Source organism: Nelumbo lutea, chromosome 3 (assembly GCF_056320005.1).
Source record: "Nelumbo lutea isolate HS-2025 chromosome 3, American lotus-T2T, whole genome shotgun sequence".
In the NCBI taxonomy this organism is placed as follows: Eukaryota; Viridiplantae; Streptophyta; class Magnoliopsida; order Proteales; family Nelumbonaceae; genus Nelumbo; species Nelumbo lutea.
Genome location: NC_142686.1, coordinates 8706088 through 8726305, shown reverse-complemented (window position 1 = coordinate 8726305; position 20218 = coordinate 8706088). Strand labels below are relative to the sequence as shown.

General features: G+C 38.0%; 1 protein-coding gene across 2 annotated transcripts; it reads right to left on the bottom strand.

Moving 5' to 3' along the window:
* Positions 1-1385: 1385 nt before the first annotated feature.
* On the bottom strand, positions 1386-18323 carry MOS1 (modifier of snc1). 2 transcript variants are annotated; one of them, XR_016110486.1, is made up of 11 exons: positions 18139-18323; positions 17597-17663; positions 13361-13426; positions 11863-11946; positions 11714-11758; positions 10189-10567; positions 9887-9983; positions 6522-6602; positions 4564-6275; positions 1855-4481; positions 1386-1760 (listed from the first exon to the last, which is right to left on the bottom strand). XR_016110486.1 is itself a non-coding variant. In XM_088980181.1 (10 exons), exons 3-10 carry the CDS (start codon positions 13390-13392, stop codon positions 1932-1934), a joined length of 4980 nt encoding a protein of 1659 aa, XP_088836307.1. In that variant the 5' UTR covers positions 13393-13426; positions 17597-17663; positions 18139-18323; the 3' UTR covers positions 1386-1931. The 2 variants fall into 2 exon arrangements, 1 of the variants encoding a protein (XP_088836307.1); XM_088980181.1 differs by having other exon boundaries at positions 1386-4481.
* Between the last annotated feature and the right edge of the window lie 1895 nt (positions 18324-20218).

The window sequence follows — 20218 nt, the reverse complement described above, 5'->3', positions numbered from 1 at the left end:
CTTCTAACCGGGTAAGTGTTGAGATAGACAGGTAAATGATCAGACCCATAAGACAATTGAGAAAAGACTACAACATCAAGAAAGAGTTCTCTCCAACTGGTATTACAGAGACCTCTGTCCAACTTGGCCTTAATACATCAAAAACGGTACAGTACCATACATATTGAAATATGAAAGATTGACTATTCCATTGGTGTCACACGCACCATGCATTTGTAACAGTTGTTTTTATTTTAAAAACAAAATCATGAAAAACCTTTGTTTATATAGGATAATTCAAAGCAATGTTTAAAAAACTGGATTGGGCCGGTTGAAATGTAACAAAGGTGAAATTTAATCATACCCCCAAAACTGGACTAGATTGGGTAAAAATTCGACAAAAACCACCATCCTAACCAGTTAAACTAGAAAATCGACAAACCAATCCATTTTTTGAATTTTTTTATCACATAATTGCGAACTTCTAAAGGCTATAAACATTGAATGTCTGATTGGGGTGACCTTAGTTTTAATTTTGGGTGCTTGTCCCACTACTTTATCAAAAAACACTTTTTTTGGCCTCAAATATTAATTTTTATTATAAAAAATAAATCTAAAATAAGAAATATGTTGTCAAAGAATATATTATTCTTTGAATATATACATATAATTAATATTTTTATGCAAGAATTTTAAAACCAAACCACACAGGGAACCGTTCTGGGTCCAGTTCCCAAGTCTGGTCTAAATGGACAACCCTCTGACAAAAAAATTAAAAATAAAAAAAAAACCCAAAAAATGGTAAAACATCATTCTTGAATGTAACAGTTCAATGATTCAACCACCCGAATCAGCAATTCAATGACCAAATCAATGGTTTTTGGCCAAATAACAGCTTTGGGGTAAAACAGAACCGATCAGGTGACCGATTCCCAGCTTTTCTGGTCCGACCATCCAATCCAGTTTTGAAAACATTGTTTTATGTTATATCATAACCTGCGAACCTCTCCTTTTTTTTTCTGGGTTTGATGCACAGTCTGGTTCTCACATTGATCCAAATCCAAAGTCCATTACTAACTAAAAATAATTAATTAAATATTACGATTAATAATTTTAAATATAAACGAGATTTATAATGTATAAAACCATATTTTAACTTTCCTACCATTTTATCTATGTTCCAATAGTTACGACTTAGGACCTCACGTAAACGATTAAGAAATATTTTTTCCTAGCATTTTCACGCATATATTATTTATTCCATTATATCCATGAATTTGTAACCACATCCAGAACACCTAAGCATCTTAGAATACGAATCTCCAACAATCCGTGATATTATCATACAATTTGAATGAAAGACAACTGTTTGGTCGAAGCAAAGATCTGTATCTTCCATAGAGTGATCCAGTTAAGAAATGCAATGTGGTTCGTCATTTCTTTTGGTCAGACTTCAAGTACAGGTTAAGAAAATATTTTTTTTTCACTTGGGAGGGATCCAGTTACCAGGAGTTCTAGTACCATTTTTTTTCCTGTCGATACGATACCCCCCCCCGGTCCACCAACAATCCTTCGAGGCACAAGGAGTGAAGGAACTACCACCAAGATACTCGGACCTTATAAAGAATGTAAAAAAATTCCGCTGTAAACAATCCATGGACCATGGCCAAAGAAGCTGTTAAAGTCAAATACACTTTTAAAAATCAAAAGGTCAAGCACATCAGCTACCACTCCCCGTTCCCCTTTTCTTCAACCACGTCCCATCCGAAATACTCCTGGCCCTGGATCACGCTCAACACCCATGTACAATCAGATGAACTAGATATAATTACAATTAATGCACTTAAAAAACAGGTCAAGCCACAACCACTATACCTGCAAAACATGTGCGTTTTAGCCAAAGAAACCAAGATACCCTTTAAATGGGTTTGCATTTGGCTTTTTCAGTGTCCTCATTCTCCATTGCCACCACCTGTAGATACTTTAACAGCACTATTGTTCCGCCCATAAAAGTTCCCCCCACCACGCCTGGAGTGATTCTGACCCCTATCACGGTATCTCGAACCAGTGATACGTGAACCATCAGTTGTTCCTTCAGGCGAGTAACCTGACTTGTTACTGTGAGTCCCAATTGGTTGGTATTCATAATGTGAATTATACCGCCTCCTGTCCCCATTTGCAGGCAGATGATATTGCTTGCTGTTATCCTGCCCTTCTAAACTCCAACCTCCTTGAGACTCTTGGGCTCTACCAGTACGGCTATTGTGTTGGCCATGCCTAGGCAACCCTGAGGAAGAAAATGATTGGTCATGCTGTGCATCTGCATCTTTAGGAGCTTGTTCATCTGGGGTAACAAGACCCCGAATTGGGGGTAGTGCTCCTTCCTTGGATGTGTCAATGCCCCTTCTTTCTCTCTTAATTTCTTGACGCCGTATACTGGGTGCATCACCTAAATTGATTTTTTGAGTATCGGATCGATGAGGCTGTGCTTGGACCATGGCAACACTTTTACCCTTGTCACTTTGTGATGGTAGATGCTTTCCACCATGGGGACTAAACTCCATTTCACCACCACTAGCCTGAGCTGCAACCTTCTGATCTCCACTGGCCTTGCTTCCTTGCCGATTATGAGCCAAATATGTCTGAGACTTTGGTTGCCAATGGGAGGTTGGATGTTCACCAACCCCATGGTTTTCTCTTGAAGTGATCCTGCCCTCTTGTTGACTCAACTCATTGTTCAATGACAAGTTATCAACTTTACCTGTGGTTCCAATATGTGAATCTTTGTGATCAACAGGGTTCTGATTAGGACTAACACCCTTATGCCCCTTCAATGGATTTCGCTTCCCTCGACTTGTTCCATGATGATCCTTCATAGCAGTGCCATAGACTAGTTCGGCTGAAATAGGATTTACAGGAGCACACCAGCTGTCATTATGTTTTGTTTGGCCATCCAGTGGGTGTACCTCAGTCTTCAAGGGCTGATGCTGCTCATTATGTGTCTGAACAGTCTTGCCTAATTTAGAAGGCAAAGATCCATCTTGGGAACTCTGTATAGATGTTTGTTCAGTTGAACCACGTTGACGCCATGCTCCATGTGCTTTACCATGCTTATGAGGCTTACTGTCTCCATTTTTGGAATCAACAGAAAACCCAGACTTCCCAAGGATCGAACCATCAGGCCCAGCACTCTGGGAACCAGAGTCTGCTCTACCACTGGTCTCACTGGATGTAGCCTGTCTGATTGAGGGAGACAAAGGTGGTGGGGAATTCCCCTGCTGGGATTGTTCCTTGTCCTTGACCACAGGCTTCGGGACGTACCTCTCTATTTCAGCTCTCTTGTTTTTCATCACAGTATTCTGCATTCCATGATCATTCTTAGCTGAAGGAGTATTTGTCTCAACAGTAGTGCTTTGGTTGGCTTCTTCTGAGAAATCATTCCTATTCTGTGATCTCACAGGTGCCCAAACAGCTTCACCAGTATGAAACTTATCTGCAGATCTAGTAGCTTGTGGGTTTCTTGACATCCGACGAGCAGGTTGAGGTTTCCACTGATTGTTGTGTCTAGAATGAGCTTCTTCAGTCGGTAAGGACCACCCTATTTTTGTGGATGGAATAGCATCCAGAGAATATTCTGTAGTTGTGCTCAGAATAGAAGCATGAACAATCTGAATCTCCGAATCAGCTTCATGAGCCTTAGATTTATCACTTTCAACTGAAACTTTTGCAGCATACCTTTCAATTGGAACCAATGATGGTGAATAGCCAGAGACAGGCTCATCCAGCTTGTGCTTGCTCTTGCCACTCCTGTTGTTTCTCTTCTTCTGTTGTGGCAAGGGATCATCCACTGTATTGGAGCCACTGGATAAGCTAGGATCAGAACCCATGGTTAATGCATTTGTAGAAAGATTAGCTTGACTTACTGGGTCTGCATTGGTTCCAGTAGCAGCCAATTTTTCACTTGTATTCTCCAATGTAATATTTTGCTTTTTCTTATGAACCATTTGCTTCTGTCTGGAAACGCTAGAATCATGAATTTGTGCTGCAGGTTTCAGATCAGTAGCCTCAGATGAATCAGCATCCAGTTGCATTGGTAAAGCTAAATCATGTGACACAACATCTTGGGATACAGATTTTTGGAACTCCGAAGATATGTTCTTCGAGATATCAGTTGATTGACCCAGCTTTTTTCTCTCATTCTCATTCAACTGAGCAACTGCATTAGAGTTCTTACCAGAGGCAGATATTGGTGCTTCTCTTGAGCTGCCTGTGTCACTGGTTGGTAAAGAATGAGTGGAGGATTCTTCTTGCCCATGTTGAATGGCACCACTCAATGACGAAGAATGATCCAGTTTCTTATTCAAACTATCTGCCACTTGTGTCCTCCTATTCAGCTCTTCCAATTTTGCCAGTGCTTTAGCTTTCTGCTCTCTTATCCGCTCTTCTTCCTCTTTCTGAAGTTGTTTTGCTCGCTGTGTGGCTAATTCCTTCATTTTAGCACGCTGCAAACAAGTCAAAACAATATTAATTAACACAAGAAACATCAAAATCATGGAACCATAGAAAGCCATAAAGAAAACCTACTTGTGTGTTGTAGTCACTTGGATCAAAAGCAGGTGTCCCATATTCTGTCCCAACCTTCCCTTGAAAATTTGAGCCATGCTTCTCAAGAGTCTCTTGAGAAGCACCAATACCTTGCACATGAACATCAGGACAAGGCTCCTTATTAGATGGAACAGGAACTGAAGTCGTAGACACTCCCCCAACAGGAGGCTTCTTTCTCCACTCCTCACCCTCCTGGCTACTAAACCTTCCCTTGCCTCGGTAGTCAGCTCTACCTTGCACACCATTGACTCTCTTGCTCATCTGAGAATTAACTTCCCTTTCCCCAACCTCGGAAGAATTCATCATAGTGCCAATAGACACTTGTTCACCAACTGACATGGACATGACTGCTCCACTGGGAACTGCAGAAGAGACTCCGTCATTAGAGGAAGTGGTACGTGTACTATTACTGGATGTTCTTTCAGCAGATACAACATGCATGCCAGCTTGATTAGTGGAACAGTCAGCCTTGGCATTTGCAACCCTGAACCGTCTCGTTTTGTCATCTCTACTAGACTTAGGACCACCATCATATCCGCCATCCGAAATCCGAGCTTTCGAATTCAAACCCTCTATTTTGTCTATTAGAGTGGGATTTCTTCTAGTAGCTAGGAATACAAGTTGACTCTGTTCTTGAACAGGTGCAGTTTCTGGTTTCTTTAACAAACTGTCATCAACTGATCTAGCATTGTTCATCTGTCCAGGCACAACAGGGACTGGAGAAGATCCCCAATTGTCAGTTGCTTCAGCAGAAGCTCCTCCCTGGTTGTATGTGACCAAAGAACAGCCTCCATGCCCATCAGCAGATTGAGAAGAAAACCCACCAAATACTGTTTTTGGCAAACCAACCACTTCTTCCTTTCCATGATCAGTTCTCTGGTCATTCTCCATTATGATTGATGCCGGTTCCTTTCTTCCATCACCGTGTGGTGCACTTGATATTACAATGCGCCCCATCTTCTCTACATCCTTTTCTTCCCAACCATCATGTTGCTTCAAAAGGACCTTGTATGGTCCTCGATGACCATCTTGACCAGGCTCCACCTGCTCATTGGTCATTGAAGGGCTAGGGTATCCACTGGGCCTCACCTGGTTACCAGACTCAGGGAGGATCATATGGTTCGTATATCTGTTATATACACAAGGACCAGTAGCCATTCCAATGACAGGGGAATCTCTTTCATTTGAGTTGCAGTAGCCTATACGTGGAGGACCATAATAGCCATCATAAGGCAACATAGCAGGGTAAACACCAGGTCTAACTGGCAAAACAGGCCGGATGTAAGAATCAGGCATCTGAGGACGGTAAGAATCTCCACTTTTTGGGTGGTATGCACTTGGACCAGCTCCTGGCCGTGGACCTGGCTGTGAGTTGGCCAGAGCCCTAGCTGAAAGCTGTGGATGGTAATAGGCAAATGGTTCAAGGGGAAAGCTACCAGGAGGGCCCGGGGTTCCATAAGGGGGACATCCAGGAGGTCCCCTATACCAAACTCCATCAGAAGCATTACGTACAGGAGTACCATGCCAAGGGTCAAGCTGCTGAGGTGGCATACCAGGATTAAGGTATGGCTGAGGATCCCTCTCCCACTTTTCCATGCTAGGTGGGGCACCATCTCCAACATATGAGGAACCATCAGTATTCCAGGTATTTACAGTTGCCCTCCCAGCTTTCAGATCAACAGACTCACTTTCTGTGCAAGACAGCAAGCAGATGCATTTCAATCAGATAAGGAAAAATTTAATGGTTTAGAACATCATATCCAGAAAAAGGATTGTCCAAATATTTCAAATTAAAAAGTGTAGCTTTTAAAGATGCATTCATCGAAAAATAGGTGAGAAAAGGAAGATTTATTAGGAAACCTTGAGGAGTTCTGATAACTTCTATTTCTCACATATTTTCCAACAAATCAAATGCAGATCAAATAACTTAAACCCACCAGTGGGAGAAGTTCCTGAATCATCTTTTGGTGTTGCTACCCTGCCAGAAGCAGAGGCAGGACGCCCATGAGAACTGTGACCTGCAATGGAGTTGACTAGAATATCAAATATCAAGACAACATTCATATAGAAGTAACCATCTCCACAAATGTACCAACTGGTCCGGTCACAATTTAAACACTTCCAAGCCATCACAAAGTAAAGTAAGCATACCAACGGAGAAAGGCATTACATGCATAATTGCACGTGTAGACAATGTCATCAAAATGCATAGTTCCAGTCATCATATGAAGAATATTGATAGAGGAACATTTATCATGTACATGGCATTTTCTTTTCTTTCTTGTTTTTGATTATTAACATTATATGCATGATAGAACATAAAAACGACTCACCATGGTGATAATACTATACCTTTGGCAAAAAAATATATAAAAAAAGGAGTGACATCATATCTATGTACATAATTAATGCAAGAAACCAAAGGGAATATATAGTTTTCAAGGCGCTAAGGCGAGGCTAGGTGACAGGGGTTGTTGCCTAGGCGATGGATTTTTTATGTAAAAACTAGAAATATAGATCCTAGGGTAGTAGTTCCCTAGGTACCATAACCATATTTCCTTAATAATTATTAATATTTTTCATAAGAAAACTATAAAGTTCTTGCTTAAGTACAGAAAATCAACATATTCATGAGAAGAAAAATGAGAAAAAAAATTGAAAAAAATATAGGGTGAACCCTTATTTTTGTTATAGGAAAAGAAGAAAAGAAAAAGTTAAAGGAATGGAAGATATGGAAGAAAAAGTAGAAGAAAATAATTTATCTAAAAAAGTAGAAGAAGAAGAAGAAGAAGAAGATATGGAAGAAAATTTGTTGATTAGACAAAATTTTAAGTTATACCTTACTTATTGGTTCAGGTTTTGAAGTCTTTGGGGGTTCAATATAGCATTTAGCAATGCTTGTGTTGATTAAACCTTACAAAAAAAATAATAATAAAAAGAAATTAGTATATAAGAACACAAAATGAATATTTTGGTTTAATAATGTCTATTTTATAATTATAATCTAAAAACATACAGAATAAAAATGTATTTTATAATCAAAGTACATAACTGCTTGGCAATTAGGCAAGGCGAGCCTCCAAGGGCGCCTTGTCACCTTGACAACTATACACACTCAAATAGCTACAATACGGTTGTTCATTGCCCCAAAAACCCCAAGCATCATCATCATCATCTAAGTATTGTCCCAACTATATGGAGTCGGCTACATGAATCCTGTTTGGTAATGCAGGATGATAAAAAAATTATGGTTTTCTTTGGTTTGGCTTCAGAAAAGATCATGTAAAGACCGGAAAACTCATAACATCCTTTACGTTTCCAATAATGAAGATAAAGCTTAAAAAGCCTGTTTAGTAACTTTACTCTCCAGACTCTTGCCTTTGGTCTCACAAGAATAGAAAATGATCAAAGAGTATCTTTCAGTAGTCTCATACACAAAACTCTGATGAGTTAGAAAGATTCCCGATAGAATGGAAGAACAAAAGAATAAATTGAGGGGGAAAAGACTTCAACTTAAGTTCCTTATTTTTTTGGTCTTTTTTGAACTTCAGCTTCTTTTGGGCAGTGGCTCTCAAAGATCATATTACCAAACTACAAAAGATCAATCTAAACCTTTGGGCAGTGGCTCTCAATGATCAAAGAGTATCTTTCAGTAGTCCCATACATAATACTCTGATGAGTTAGAAAGAAACCTGATAGAATAGAAGAACAAAAGAATAAATTGAGGGGAAAAGGCTTCAACTTAAGTTCCTCATCTTTTGGTCTTTTTTGAACTTCAGTTTCTACAGGGCAGTGGCTCTCAAAGATCATATTACCAAACTACAAAAGATTAGCATACCCTTTATGGATTTGAATATCCCAGCCACAGCCTAAGCAGACAAGGTCTATTAGTCTCTATCTAGATAAATGAAGATAAAGAAACTCCAAAGAATGCCTATCTGAACTTTCATGGTGTTATATCAGAAGCCTGTGGCAGCAAGGGATAAGGGGGCTGGTGGAGTTTTTCTGGAATTGCATGTGAAAGTGTTCATGGTATGCTAGGGATTAGGGATGTAAACGGGTCGGGTTTGGCACATGTTAGACCTCAACCCAAACCCAAGCCACCTTAAAATACATAATTTCTGGGCCTGACCCAACCCGTAGCATTTCAATTGTATTTTTCAACATGCTTTGAAGACCTAAATAACATTAATTTAAGTTAGGAAATCATTTTATAGAATCTAAGATGTCACTTTTCCCATTTAAAAAAATGAAAAAAATCAAAAGCAGCATGTAAATAAATATTTAACTATAATGCTATAGAGTTAGAAGTAAAAAAGTTACAAGAATACTTAGGGTATTATGACCCGGCGGGGCAGGTCAGCCAAAACCCAAACCCAACTTGTGTTGAAGAATCAAAACCCTAACCCGACCCTAAAACCAAATATGTTGACCCTAAGGGTTGGGTCAAGCCAGGTTTACCATTTAACCCAACCCATTGGCATCCCTGCTCAGGATCAACAGAAGATGGAAACTCTGCCTGGGATAAATTGTTTTCCCAACAGAAGTGCTGAGACACTAAGCTTTTTTTCTTGGACACCCCAGCCTGGATAAGGAATAACACTTTGGAGTGGTAATTAGCTTGAATGTTAGATGCAAGATAGACTTCTCCTTAGATGTCTCATCACCAGGTAAGGGAGGCTAGATTGTTAGGCTATAGAATGAACATATCCTTCAGTTAGCTGAGAGAAACAGCCAACACACTTGTGGATTATATAGACGAGGGAAGAGTAAAGAAAATTTGTTTATAAATGGAGTTTCCATGGAGAAAACAAAAGGATCCATTTTCCCTACAACAGCAGGGCTGGTTTTTGTTTGATCAATGGTCTCCAATCTTATACATAATTCATATCCTGTTATGAAGTTCTGATAATGTTAATGACCAAAATAATAATTAGTATGAGATTTTTTTAACAGACCTATATTACTCACAACTCACAAGAGTCACCAACTTAGAGTCATAGACCATTTATCATATATGGAGTTCCTAGATTAATCATGTATTTTAACAAACCACTACATGCAAGTTCATCATCTGACCATGCATGGTATAAATCTGCTAAAATAGGGTTTGAGTAGGGTTTAATTCTCAATCATCTGACTTAACATGCGGGCTCTAAAAGATAACAAATAACAAACACCAATCACAAACTGAGGGTCGAGAACCGAGTGCATTTTCAAGCTTTCTATATATCATAAAGATTAAAGAAAATTCATGAATTAGGTCAAACAATATCTACATCATGAGAGCAAACACAAGCACCTTGACGCCCATGGGATTCAACATTCTTTTCAGAGCCCAATGTTGGAAAATCTCCAGAACTCAGAGTGAAACCATAATCCTTGGATGATGGAGCTCCCTGCATGTGTAAGAATTAGTAATAAGCGGCCAGGCAATCAGGGAATAATGCCAATGATCTCCATGGATACAAATTATGCTGCCATAGAAATTGTATATATTTCTGCAAGTAAATAATTATAATTGCAAACTAAAAAGCATAGTAAGAATATAGTTCTAGAAAATGATTGTTGAAAAATGATGAATACAAATTATAAGCTAGGTACCAATTTTTCTGCAGTTCCTGGTGCACCCCATGCAACTGAATTTTCAGATACTGGATCAGCAAACCGTGACAATTGAGAGCTACCAGGTCTTGTTTCAGCACTGCGAGGACGTGTTGCCACCATAGATGCCTGATTTGATACCAATAATCCAGAGGCAGAAGATGGCCGAGAATTTGAGCCCCATGCATTGGGTGCAGGCTCATGGGATCTATCACTACCAGCGGTCGATGGCCGAGTTCCACTTCCACCAGAAGAAGGACGGCCATTAAGACAGCTTGGTGAACCAGAAATTCCATCTGTGCTAGGAGGTGAGAATGCTGTGGAACCCCATGCTTTTGGTGCGGAGGAAGATGTTTGGCTGCCCCAGCTAAGTGTACCCCTAAATAAGTTGAGCAGAAAGCACAATTAATCAAGTTCAAGAAACTGAAAGCAGAATAAGTGACACAGGAAGAAAAGTGAAAGATCTGGAAATTTTTGAGAGGATTATACATGGAACAAAACAATTAAATAGTACTATGGGCATTTTCCACCCAAAAGTGGAACAGGAAACCCCATCGAGTTTTCTTGGGTTGATGGAAGCACCATCAAGTTCAAGAAAACGTAATTGTGCTTGGGAGTGGAATAGCTTGCACAACTTCCATCTCGAACCATAAACTGAAGACAGCAGATCTTGGAAGTGGAATAGCTCAGGAAGTTTCATAGTAAAATCCATGATTCATCATGGATTCTCCACGGCCCCAGACTTCCCACCCAAGCTCTGGGAACACAGGATCCCCTCCAATATAGCATTATAGCTTTTCATACTTGGATTGCAGCCCTTGGAAAATCCCTTAAAAAGATAATCGCACCAAAAGGGGAACAACCATGCCTTCACCCATTTGTGTTCACTGCAGTCTTGAGATGGACTCTGATGGAGACAGTGAATCACCTTTTTCTCCACTGCCCAGTCAGCCAACAGATCAAGGCCCAATTTCTCAAGAGTTTAATAAAAGTTAGGTGTCTCCAAACTCAGTAATGGAGCCCTCTAGAGCTGGCAGGTTTGCCTCCCCAATCCAAAACAACTTATCATTTAATCCCTGCTGCCACTCTCCAGTGCATTTGTATGGAGAGAAATAGCAGGACCTTCAACAACAAATATTCTCAGCTGGATGAAATATGCCAGAACATCTCTGCAAAAGTTATTTCTTAAGCAAAACTCCGCTATCTCTAATATTGTATAGCTTTGGTGCTTACCATACTTTTGCTGTTCTGTGATCGCCTTTACCTGTATAGCACCTTACCGTATAGGGGTTTCCCCTCTTTTTGAAAAATCAATACAAATTTTCCTTACCTTTTCTCGAAAAAAAAAAAAAGAAAAAACAAAGAAAAAAGATAGAATGTCCTGTGGGCATTTTCCAGTCAACTTCAATATCTTATCCAAAGAAGCTAAAATTCATTAAAAGGGCAAAAAATACAAAAAAAAAAGCGAAAGGTTTACATGTAACAAAGCAATTGAATAAATGGAAAGTTGAAAGCAACAACTTACTTGGGGACAATTTCCACATTTGGATCTACACCATGGTTTTCCAACCTTAAAATAACAGAAAAAATAGAAGATTGATCAGATGATAGACAAAAGCAGTCAGTCAGCAATATTGTACAAAAATAATAATTGCCCTCACAAGATGTTAATACCTTTGACTGGGTAAGTTAACAGGTTTTGGGACGGCAACTTTCCCTAAAACTGTCATACCCCCTCTTCGTGATGAAGAAGCCCACCTGCAAGATTTTAACACAGATATAGATAGTACAAAGTTAAGGGTACTGGCAGATCATACCATGTCTGCATGTGTGTGTGAGAGAGAAAGAACATTAACAATGTGTTATGGGGATGTATAGACTTTTCCCTTAATTAGGGAGGCAAGTTGGATACCCAAATGAAGAAATTACACAGCATTAGATAAGGCCATCAGGCTGGATCCATACAAGTTTTATCAAATGCTCAATCAAGACCATCCAAATTGCACCAATACTCTTAAGACACAATGAAACTACAAAAAGGTACTAACTACCAATAGCATTTTTTTGAGCCTACTAGCAGTGCAAAATCCAATCCAAAATATCATAATTGAATGAACATTTAGTACATGATAACCTTATCTCCTTCTTGAGAGAAACCATTGTGGCTCTTTTTTAATTTAGATGGTCTTTTGTACACTCAAAGTAAAAGGATATAGTTGATTAGCATCCTTGTATGGCTGTATGTCCCCCTATACAAAGAGTCTCATCGTACAGGGGCTTGTTTTTGTATCCTTTTGGTTTTTGAATGAAATTCAATACTTCACAGTTTCAAGAAAAACAAAAAACAACAAAATGGTGAATATATTAGAGTTATACTACTTTTAACCCAGAATTCTCAAACTATAAATCAAGTAAAGGTCAAAATGAGAATGGAGCAAATGTCAACTTTCAAACATCCAACTAGATGAAATCTTGTATATTTTTGCTGGAAATGGCATACTTCAGTCAAAATCGATCATGACACCAGGATGTGTCACATGTGTCCATCTCGTTAGGAATGAAGAAACTAAAAATTACATTCTTGCATTATCAACAAGGATCAAGAGTCCATCTCGTTGGGACTCTAATGCAAATAGCTCCCGGTTGTGGGCTTTAGTAGCCCTATTTGTCAGGCTGATCTTTTGGAAGCTGAGATCAGAGCCCAATAAAGGGTTTAAGGGCTACTAAAGCAATCCAAGCTAGACCTTTATTGGTTGAGATATGATTCAAACACCATGATAGATTGGGCTTCAATGCTGAACAGGCCCATTGAGACTTGCACACTTCCTGAATGAGATCCAGGAGATTTCATCTGAGATCAATTGTTCTTTCAGATGGATTCCAAATATCCAAGGGGTTTCAATGCCTTGGCTGATTCTCTTCCTAAAATGTGGGACGATATATATATATCTTATAGTGCTAATACACTACCAATGTAAATTGGGTTGGATTTTGTAGTTTTTTTTCTTTTGTACTTCTTTTTTGTATATCCCCCCTCTTGCTCTTGAATGAAAGTTGCTTTCCTCCAAAAAAAAATTATTGAACTGGACCAACTAAATCTCATAAAAGACTGGTAAAAAGACTAAAAACTCATAAAAGAGAAAACAGTGGAAATTGCAATTGTAAATCATACCTTCGCTTTCCAGTCAACATACTTGAAGCCATAGTTAAATTGTAGTTGCAAGGACATCAAATCGATCTGTTCAAGAGTAAGAGCAAAATGATAGAACAATTCCATTAAAAAATTGTTTTTTTTTCTGAAAAAATGGTAACAATTCCATTAGCCAATTGTAAATGGCAGCTAACTAAAAATAAATATTAAGCTTAACTAGTTAACTAGCAGGTGCATATTGCATATGTAAGAAGTAGATGAATATAATAGGAAAAGAAGAAAATAAATGGTATCTTGTTTTGATATGAAGCCAAGGCAAGTATGGGCATTATTATATGGTAAAGGTGTCTAAGGACAAAATAAGAGAGGTCCAAAACGGTCAAAAGCCAAATAAAAAAGGCAGCCAACTGAAATAAATATTAACCAAAAAATCCTAATTCATTAAATTTGTTGACGCAAAAATCAACAAGCTTCTTGGTATTCATCAAAAGAAAATGCTCAAAAAGGATCTCACCTTCAGAAGTAGATTGAACTATAAATACTAGAACCATAACAAAAAAAAAAAAAAATCTGAGCCTCTGAGAATCACTCCAAGCCCAAAACGCAGGTCAACTCTGTAAATCAGTTTATGAACATACATTCTATAACTTGAAAACTCAACAAGTTCAAAATAAATGAATCAATGCCTTGGTAACAAGAATTGCCCCAATCTTTTTAACACCAAGCTGGGAGCTATATAAGCTAATGGGCTCGATAGTTGTCAAGGTGCCACCTAGGCAAATAAGACACCCTTGAAGGGTCACCTCACCCAAGCGCCTCTATATATTGTCATAAGGCGTCACATAATGTTTTTATTTTTTATTTTCTAATATAATAACATTACAATAAATATTATTACACCACGTTATTCATTTTGAAGATCTATTCCTAGGACAAAAACAAGGGCTCAGCCCCTATATTCTATGTTTTCTTTTCTTTCTTCATTTCCTTCTCATAAATATGCTGATTTTGTATGCTTTGAGCAAAAAAAAACTATGTTGGGTTCCTTGAAAAATAAAGAAAATATAAATACTAGGATAGTTCCCTGCTACATTGAAAACTATGTTGGATTTGATTCCTGTGAAAGTGAAGCTATAATTAATGAAGAAGGTCTTCCTAGTCTTTAAAAAAATTGCTCAGATGTATCCTTGCACAGCCTTGTGATGGACTCCCTTTCTGGTTTGGAGATGTGTTCTGAAAAGCCCCCATCTTATTATTAATACAACCTTTTTTGAGAATTAATTGTTGCCAAAAAAAACATAGCCACTCTTTCACCAGGAAAAGATAGCAACTTTCACTTTTCTGTTTCAATATCAATACAAACAAATATTATGCCAGCATAATAATGGTAACCACAAAAATCCTCTGGAAATTACAAATCATGATGCTGCAAGAATGGAGAAAAGAATGATGACCTCAAAAAGCTGTTGTACTGGTACTAAAAAGCTGGTGGCTGATCATTTCTTCAGATCAGATATCAATTTTAGGAGATTTCCAACTACGGAAGAAGGTTGTTAGTCCCTCAGATACACTGGTACTTTTAAGAACCCTCTTGAACTGCTCATTCAGTCGGGTTCCTAGATGAGTTAGTGGTTTTTTTTCTTTCCTATATTTTTGCAGGAAGGCTCCCAGACTCGGGTTGATCCTTGATGTGATTGTATTGTCATTTTCTTTCTGTTCCATCCAGTATTCTTCTGTCGTATCCACATTTTTCTGATACCATGCTTTTTGCAGGTGTTTTTACTTATTATCATTGATAAAATCACTTATTTTTATTGATCAGGAAGAAACTCAAATGGACAGTTTTGTACATTGTGTTTTAAAATACTTTTATATTGTTAATTTTTTATATTACAATTATAAAATATCCATTATTAAACCAAAATATTCATTTTGTGCTTACATACTAATTTCTTTTTATTATTTCCATATTTGTTAGGGTTTAATCAACACAGGCATTGCTAAATGCCATATTGAACCCTCAAGGACTTCAAAACCTGAACCGGTAAATAAGGAAGAACTTAAAATTCTGTCTAATGAACACTTTTTCCTTTCTTCTTTTGTTGTAACAAAAGTAGGTTTCAGCCCCTGTATTTTTTGAATTTTCTTTTCTTTCTTCTTTCTCTTCTCGTGAATATGTTGATTTTCTATGCATTTAACCATAGTTGTCAAGGCAACACCTAGGCAACAAGTCACCCTTGGAGGCTCGGGTCGCCCAGTCGCCATGCAGTTTTGTATACTGTGTGTAATAAAATATTATTCATAAAATAGACACTATTAAACAAAAATATTCATTTTTTGTGTTTATAAACTAAATTACTTTTATAATTTTCTTATTTGTTAGGGTTTAATCAACACAAACATTGCTAACTGTTGTATTTAACCCTCAACTTCTTTTCCTATAACAAAAATAGGGGTTCAGCCCCTATATTTTTTGAATTTTATTTTCTTTCTTCTTTTTCTTCTCATAAATATGTTGATTTTCCAGACTTAAACATGAAGTTTATAATTTTCTTCTGAAAATTATGGATAGTTATTAAAGAAATATGGTTATAGAACCTAGGGAACTACCCTAGGATATGTAGTTTTTACTTAAAAAATCCATCACCTAGGCAACTAGGTGACAAAGCACCCCCAGTCACTTAGCCTAGCCTTGGCACCTTGAAAATTATGCTTTTAACATGCAGTTTTTACTTTTCTTATGAAATTACAGATACTTATTAAGGAAATATGGCTATGGAACCTAGGGAACTATCCTAGGATATATGTTTTTTACGAAAAAAATCAATCGCCTAGGCAACTAGGAGACAAGGCACCCCCCCTGTTTCCTAGCCTCACCTTGGTGCCTTGAAGCCTATGCTCCAAGACAAGCACCAAGTATTTTGGAATCATGAGTCAAGGATGGATTAGTGAATAAGAAACGCAATAGACACACTAATCGAATAAAAGAAGAGGTTTACAAGTGACCTGTTAGACAAGGTTTTACTTGGCAAAAATTAAGGAATTAAGAAATAACTAGCCCATGGATGAGACTAGTGGAGATCAGGAAGTTAAAATAGATAAGCTGCAAGCGGAAAACAAACAATGAGGATGGACCTAATGGACACGAAATGTTAAGAGTTGGTTCATGTTGCTAGTCCTACATGATGGCATAGTTGTCGAGGTATATATACACAAACCTAGACAACATTAGAGCATCTCGCTAGTTGCCCAGGTGATATATTTTTTTGCCCAACTGAGGTAGTCTTCAAGTGGAAAACAAACAATGAGGATGAACCTAATGGACATGAAATGTTAAGAGTTGATTCATGTTGCTAGTCCTACAAGATGGCATAGTTATCAAGGTATATATGCACAAACCTAGACAACATTAGAACACCTTGCTAGTTGCCTAGGTGATAGATTTTTTTGCCCAACTGAGGTAGTCTTCATGCTTAAGGATATCTTGGAGCTTTGCAAGGACTTTGATCTAAAACTCCAATGCTCATGATCATGCAACTCTTGGTTCTACCAGTCAGGGTGGCACCCCCCCCCCTTTCTCCTCCAGTTTGGATGGAAAGTAGCCTTTTTTCTTCTTCTATCACTTTTTCTCCTTGATGCTTTTTTGTTATGCAATGTTACTCTTGTGGTTTGTTTGGTGGCCTCTGGATCTCTGTAAACTCTTTGTTTCGCTTAATAAATGATGATCCTTTCAACCAAAAAAAATATAGTTAATATTTTTCTAATTTTCAACAAATTGAAGATAAGTGTCATCTTTCAAGTTTACACTTTTCCTTTTTCTGAGTAGCAATTTGTGATTTATTTATCTCGTTTTCCACTACACCAATAACTAAATCATTTCACTGGTCAGGCAGGTATATAACACAAATGAGTTGTTGAACCACAGAAATTAGCCAATTGTTTATAGCTAAAGTTATGAATCATGATGGCAAGATTAACTTAATCGGCATCATATCTCTCTGCTGTGTACAACATTTCACTGGTCTGGCAGGTATACATAACGCAAAGGCATTGCTGAACCACGGAAATTGGCAAATTGTTTACAGCTAAACTTATGAATCATGATAGCAAAGATTAAATTACTGGGCATCATATCTCTCGGCTGTATGGACCAATACGTGCAAATTTTGAATAAATACATAGTCCCTAAGCATGAATTTCATGAAATACAACCAGAAGAATAAATAAACGATTCAAAAGCGACCAGTAACTGCGTACTTTTTAATAGTAGGTACCAGATATTCCAGGTTATAACTTGGAATGAATGCTGAAGTTGGAGGAGCTCCTAAAAACGCAGACAGTAAACCACGTAAATATTAGTAAGACATTCAATACTTGGTTTGCTCTTCAATGGAAATTAAACAACGCATATGCACAAAGAAGGCGACGCGGACACACATGGTCTTATCTCAGTTTTAACAAAAATATTGGTGACAGAAAAAAATAAAGACGAAGCCCCTGATTTCTATTATTAATGCAAATAAGCAAAAGGATGAGAGGAAGAGGAAAAGAGGGGCGGATCCCCTGGATTTTTATGCAAATACGGGGGAAAAAAGAAGGACAAAAAACGAGAAGAATAAGAAAAGACAGAGGCGGGAAAGAGCCTGCATCCGATCAGAGAAAAAGAGGAAGGATATTGGGCGGAAACCCTGTTTTCGGCTTTCCAAAGAAGGAGAGGAAGATGATGGGGTGGAGCCCCTGTTTGAGCCTCGGGGAATAAGAAGAAGAAAGAAGAAATAAAGAGAAAATTAGAGACGTACCTGGATCTTGAATGCTTGAACTATCGATCGACTTCTCCTCCTCCTTCTATCGATTAAATACGGAGTTCGGTTGACTTCTCGGTCGGAGCTCCTTCCGTCGAGTGCTCTGCGCTCCAAACCCTCGCCAAATCGAACCCTAGCCAAGTCGAACCCTCAGCAACATCTAAGAAAAACGAAACAAGCACGCATGTTTGTTATATAATATATGTATATAAGCTAATTATTCAGTGCATCAAGGTGTAAAATAAAACGGTAGGCCAGTGACTAAAACGCCACCTGACCCTGGCCAGCAAACAGAGGATCCGTAGGGCACAGCTTAGTGGTTGTTTGGAACCATGGCCGTTTTCTAAAAAAACGGTGCCACGTCGAATCCACACAGTCGTTTCAACAAACGCCCATATATATGAATGTTTGGTTTAGGCGTTTATTGAAAAATCCAGGCATGCCTCGTAAATCAGGACCCCACCGATGCATGAAACATCAAATTTTCCATGTATTGGTGAACCGTTTCCCCTAAGGGTTGATTGATGTGCATCCTATGTGATGCTTACTTGTCAGCATATACATGAAAATTTGTGATAAAAATCATCTTACCAAACAGCATAGTGTTGCTCATTGCCTATGTGGCATAAGTGGTTTTTTTGTGAAAAATGGGTCTTGGAAGCATAGACATTTTTTCTTGAAAATCAGTCCCAAAAAGCGCCTATACTTCCAAACACCATCTTAATTGTTAAACTGATTATATAGTAAAAAAAATTAACAAAGTGGGTGTCTGGTTCCGCTTACGTTTATTCAATAAACGTTTATTGAGGGTGCCAAATAGGCACCATTTCAGCATTTTCTCTCTCTTGCTCTTCTGCATGTACCGAAAAAAAAATGTCAAATTTGGTTTATGTGCATGTCAACCATTTGTGGAAATTATTTTTTAAAGTTTCTACAAACAGTCAAACATTTCTACAAATTTCATAATTATTGTATTTATCGATTTTATCAACAAATAAAGTACAAACATTTATTCAATGAACATAAATAGAATCAAACACATACAAAATAATTAAACTATAATTCTTTATCGGTTTGTCTTTTGGTGGAGGGGGAGAAAGTCATATACGTACTGCACCATTCAGAAATAAAAATAGTCATTTTAGCATGCCGTTTAGTTTAGCAATTGAGAAACTTGCAAATTACTTATTCATTAAAGGACAAATTGATTAACAATTCATTTCAGCCAATTCAGTCATTATCAAATTTTATGTTTGTGGGTTATGGTTATGCCCGGGCCCTGTAGTTATAGACCTTTGCATGAGTGTATTTACAAACATACTATGTTTTTTTTATATTTCTGCTTTTTAGGCCCTTTTTGGTTTATGGGAATAGGGGTTTGGAATAGGTTATTCTGATTTCAACTATTTGTTTGGGCATAATTGAATAGTATTTTCTCATGAAGGAATGATTATTCCCTATTCCTCCCTTGGGAATGAAATCTCATTCTTACTGATTCTAATTTTCATCTCCATTCCAACAGAGTATGGAAATGGATCATTGTAAACCAAATAGACCTTTATTTCTATTTTGAAACCCCGTGCTACGTGTATAAATATCAGGGTAAATTATACGATCCCCTTATACTATGAATATGAGATAAAAACCCCTACACTTTTATTGTGAAAAAAGACCCCTAAACTTTGGCTCTTAGACAAAAACCCCTCCTTAGTGTTCCATCAGTTAACTTTAGCCGTTAGACAGGGGAAAGGAGGAAAGAAGAGAGTGGGAAGTAAAGAAAAACGGGAGACGAGAGAGAAAGGAGAATGACAGAGAGAAGAAAGTGTGAGGTAGAGAAAAATGGGAGAAGAGAGAGAGGAAGGAGAAAGAGAAAAGAGAGTGAGAGGTAGAGAAGAATGAGAGAAGAATGAGAGAAGAGAGAGAATGAGTGAGTGAATAAGGGAGTGTTGCCGCTGCAAGCGGTGGTGCAAGAACACGACTACAAAAGTAAGCCAAAAATTACCAATAATGCTTTCACAGTCACAGTCACATTAGAATCCACTACCTCACAAACTCAGGTATCAACTAATAGCAGCTG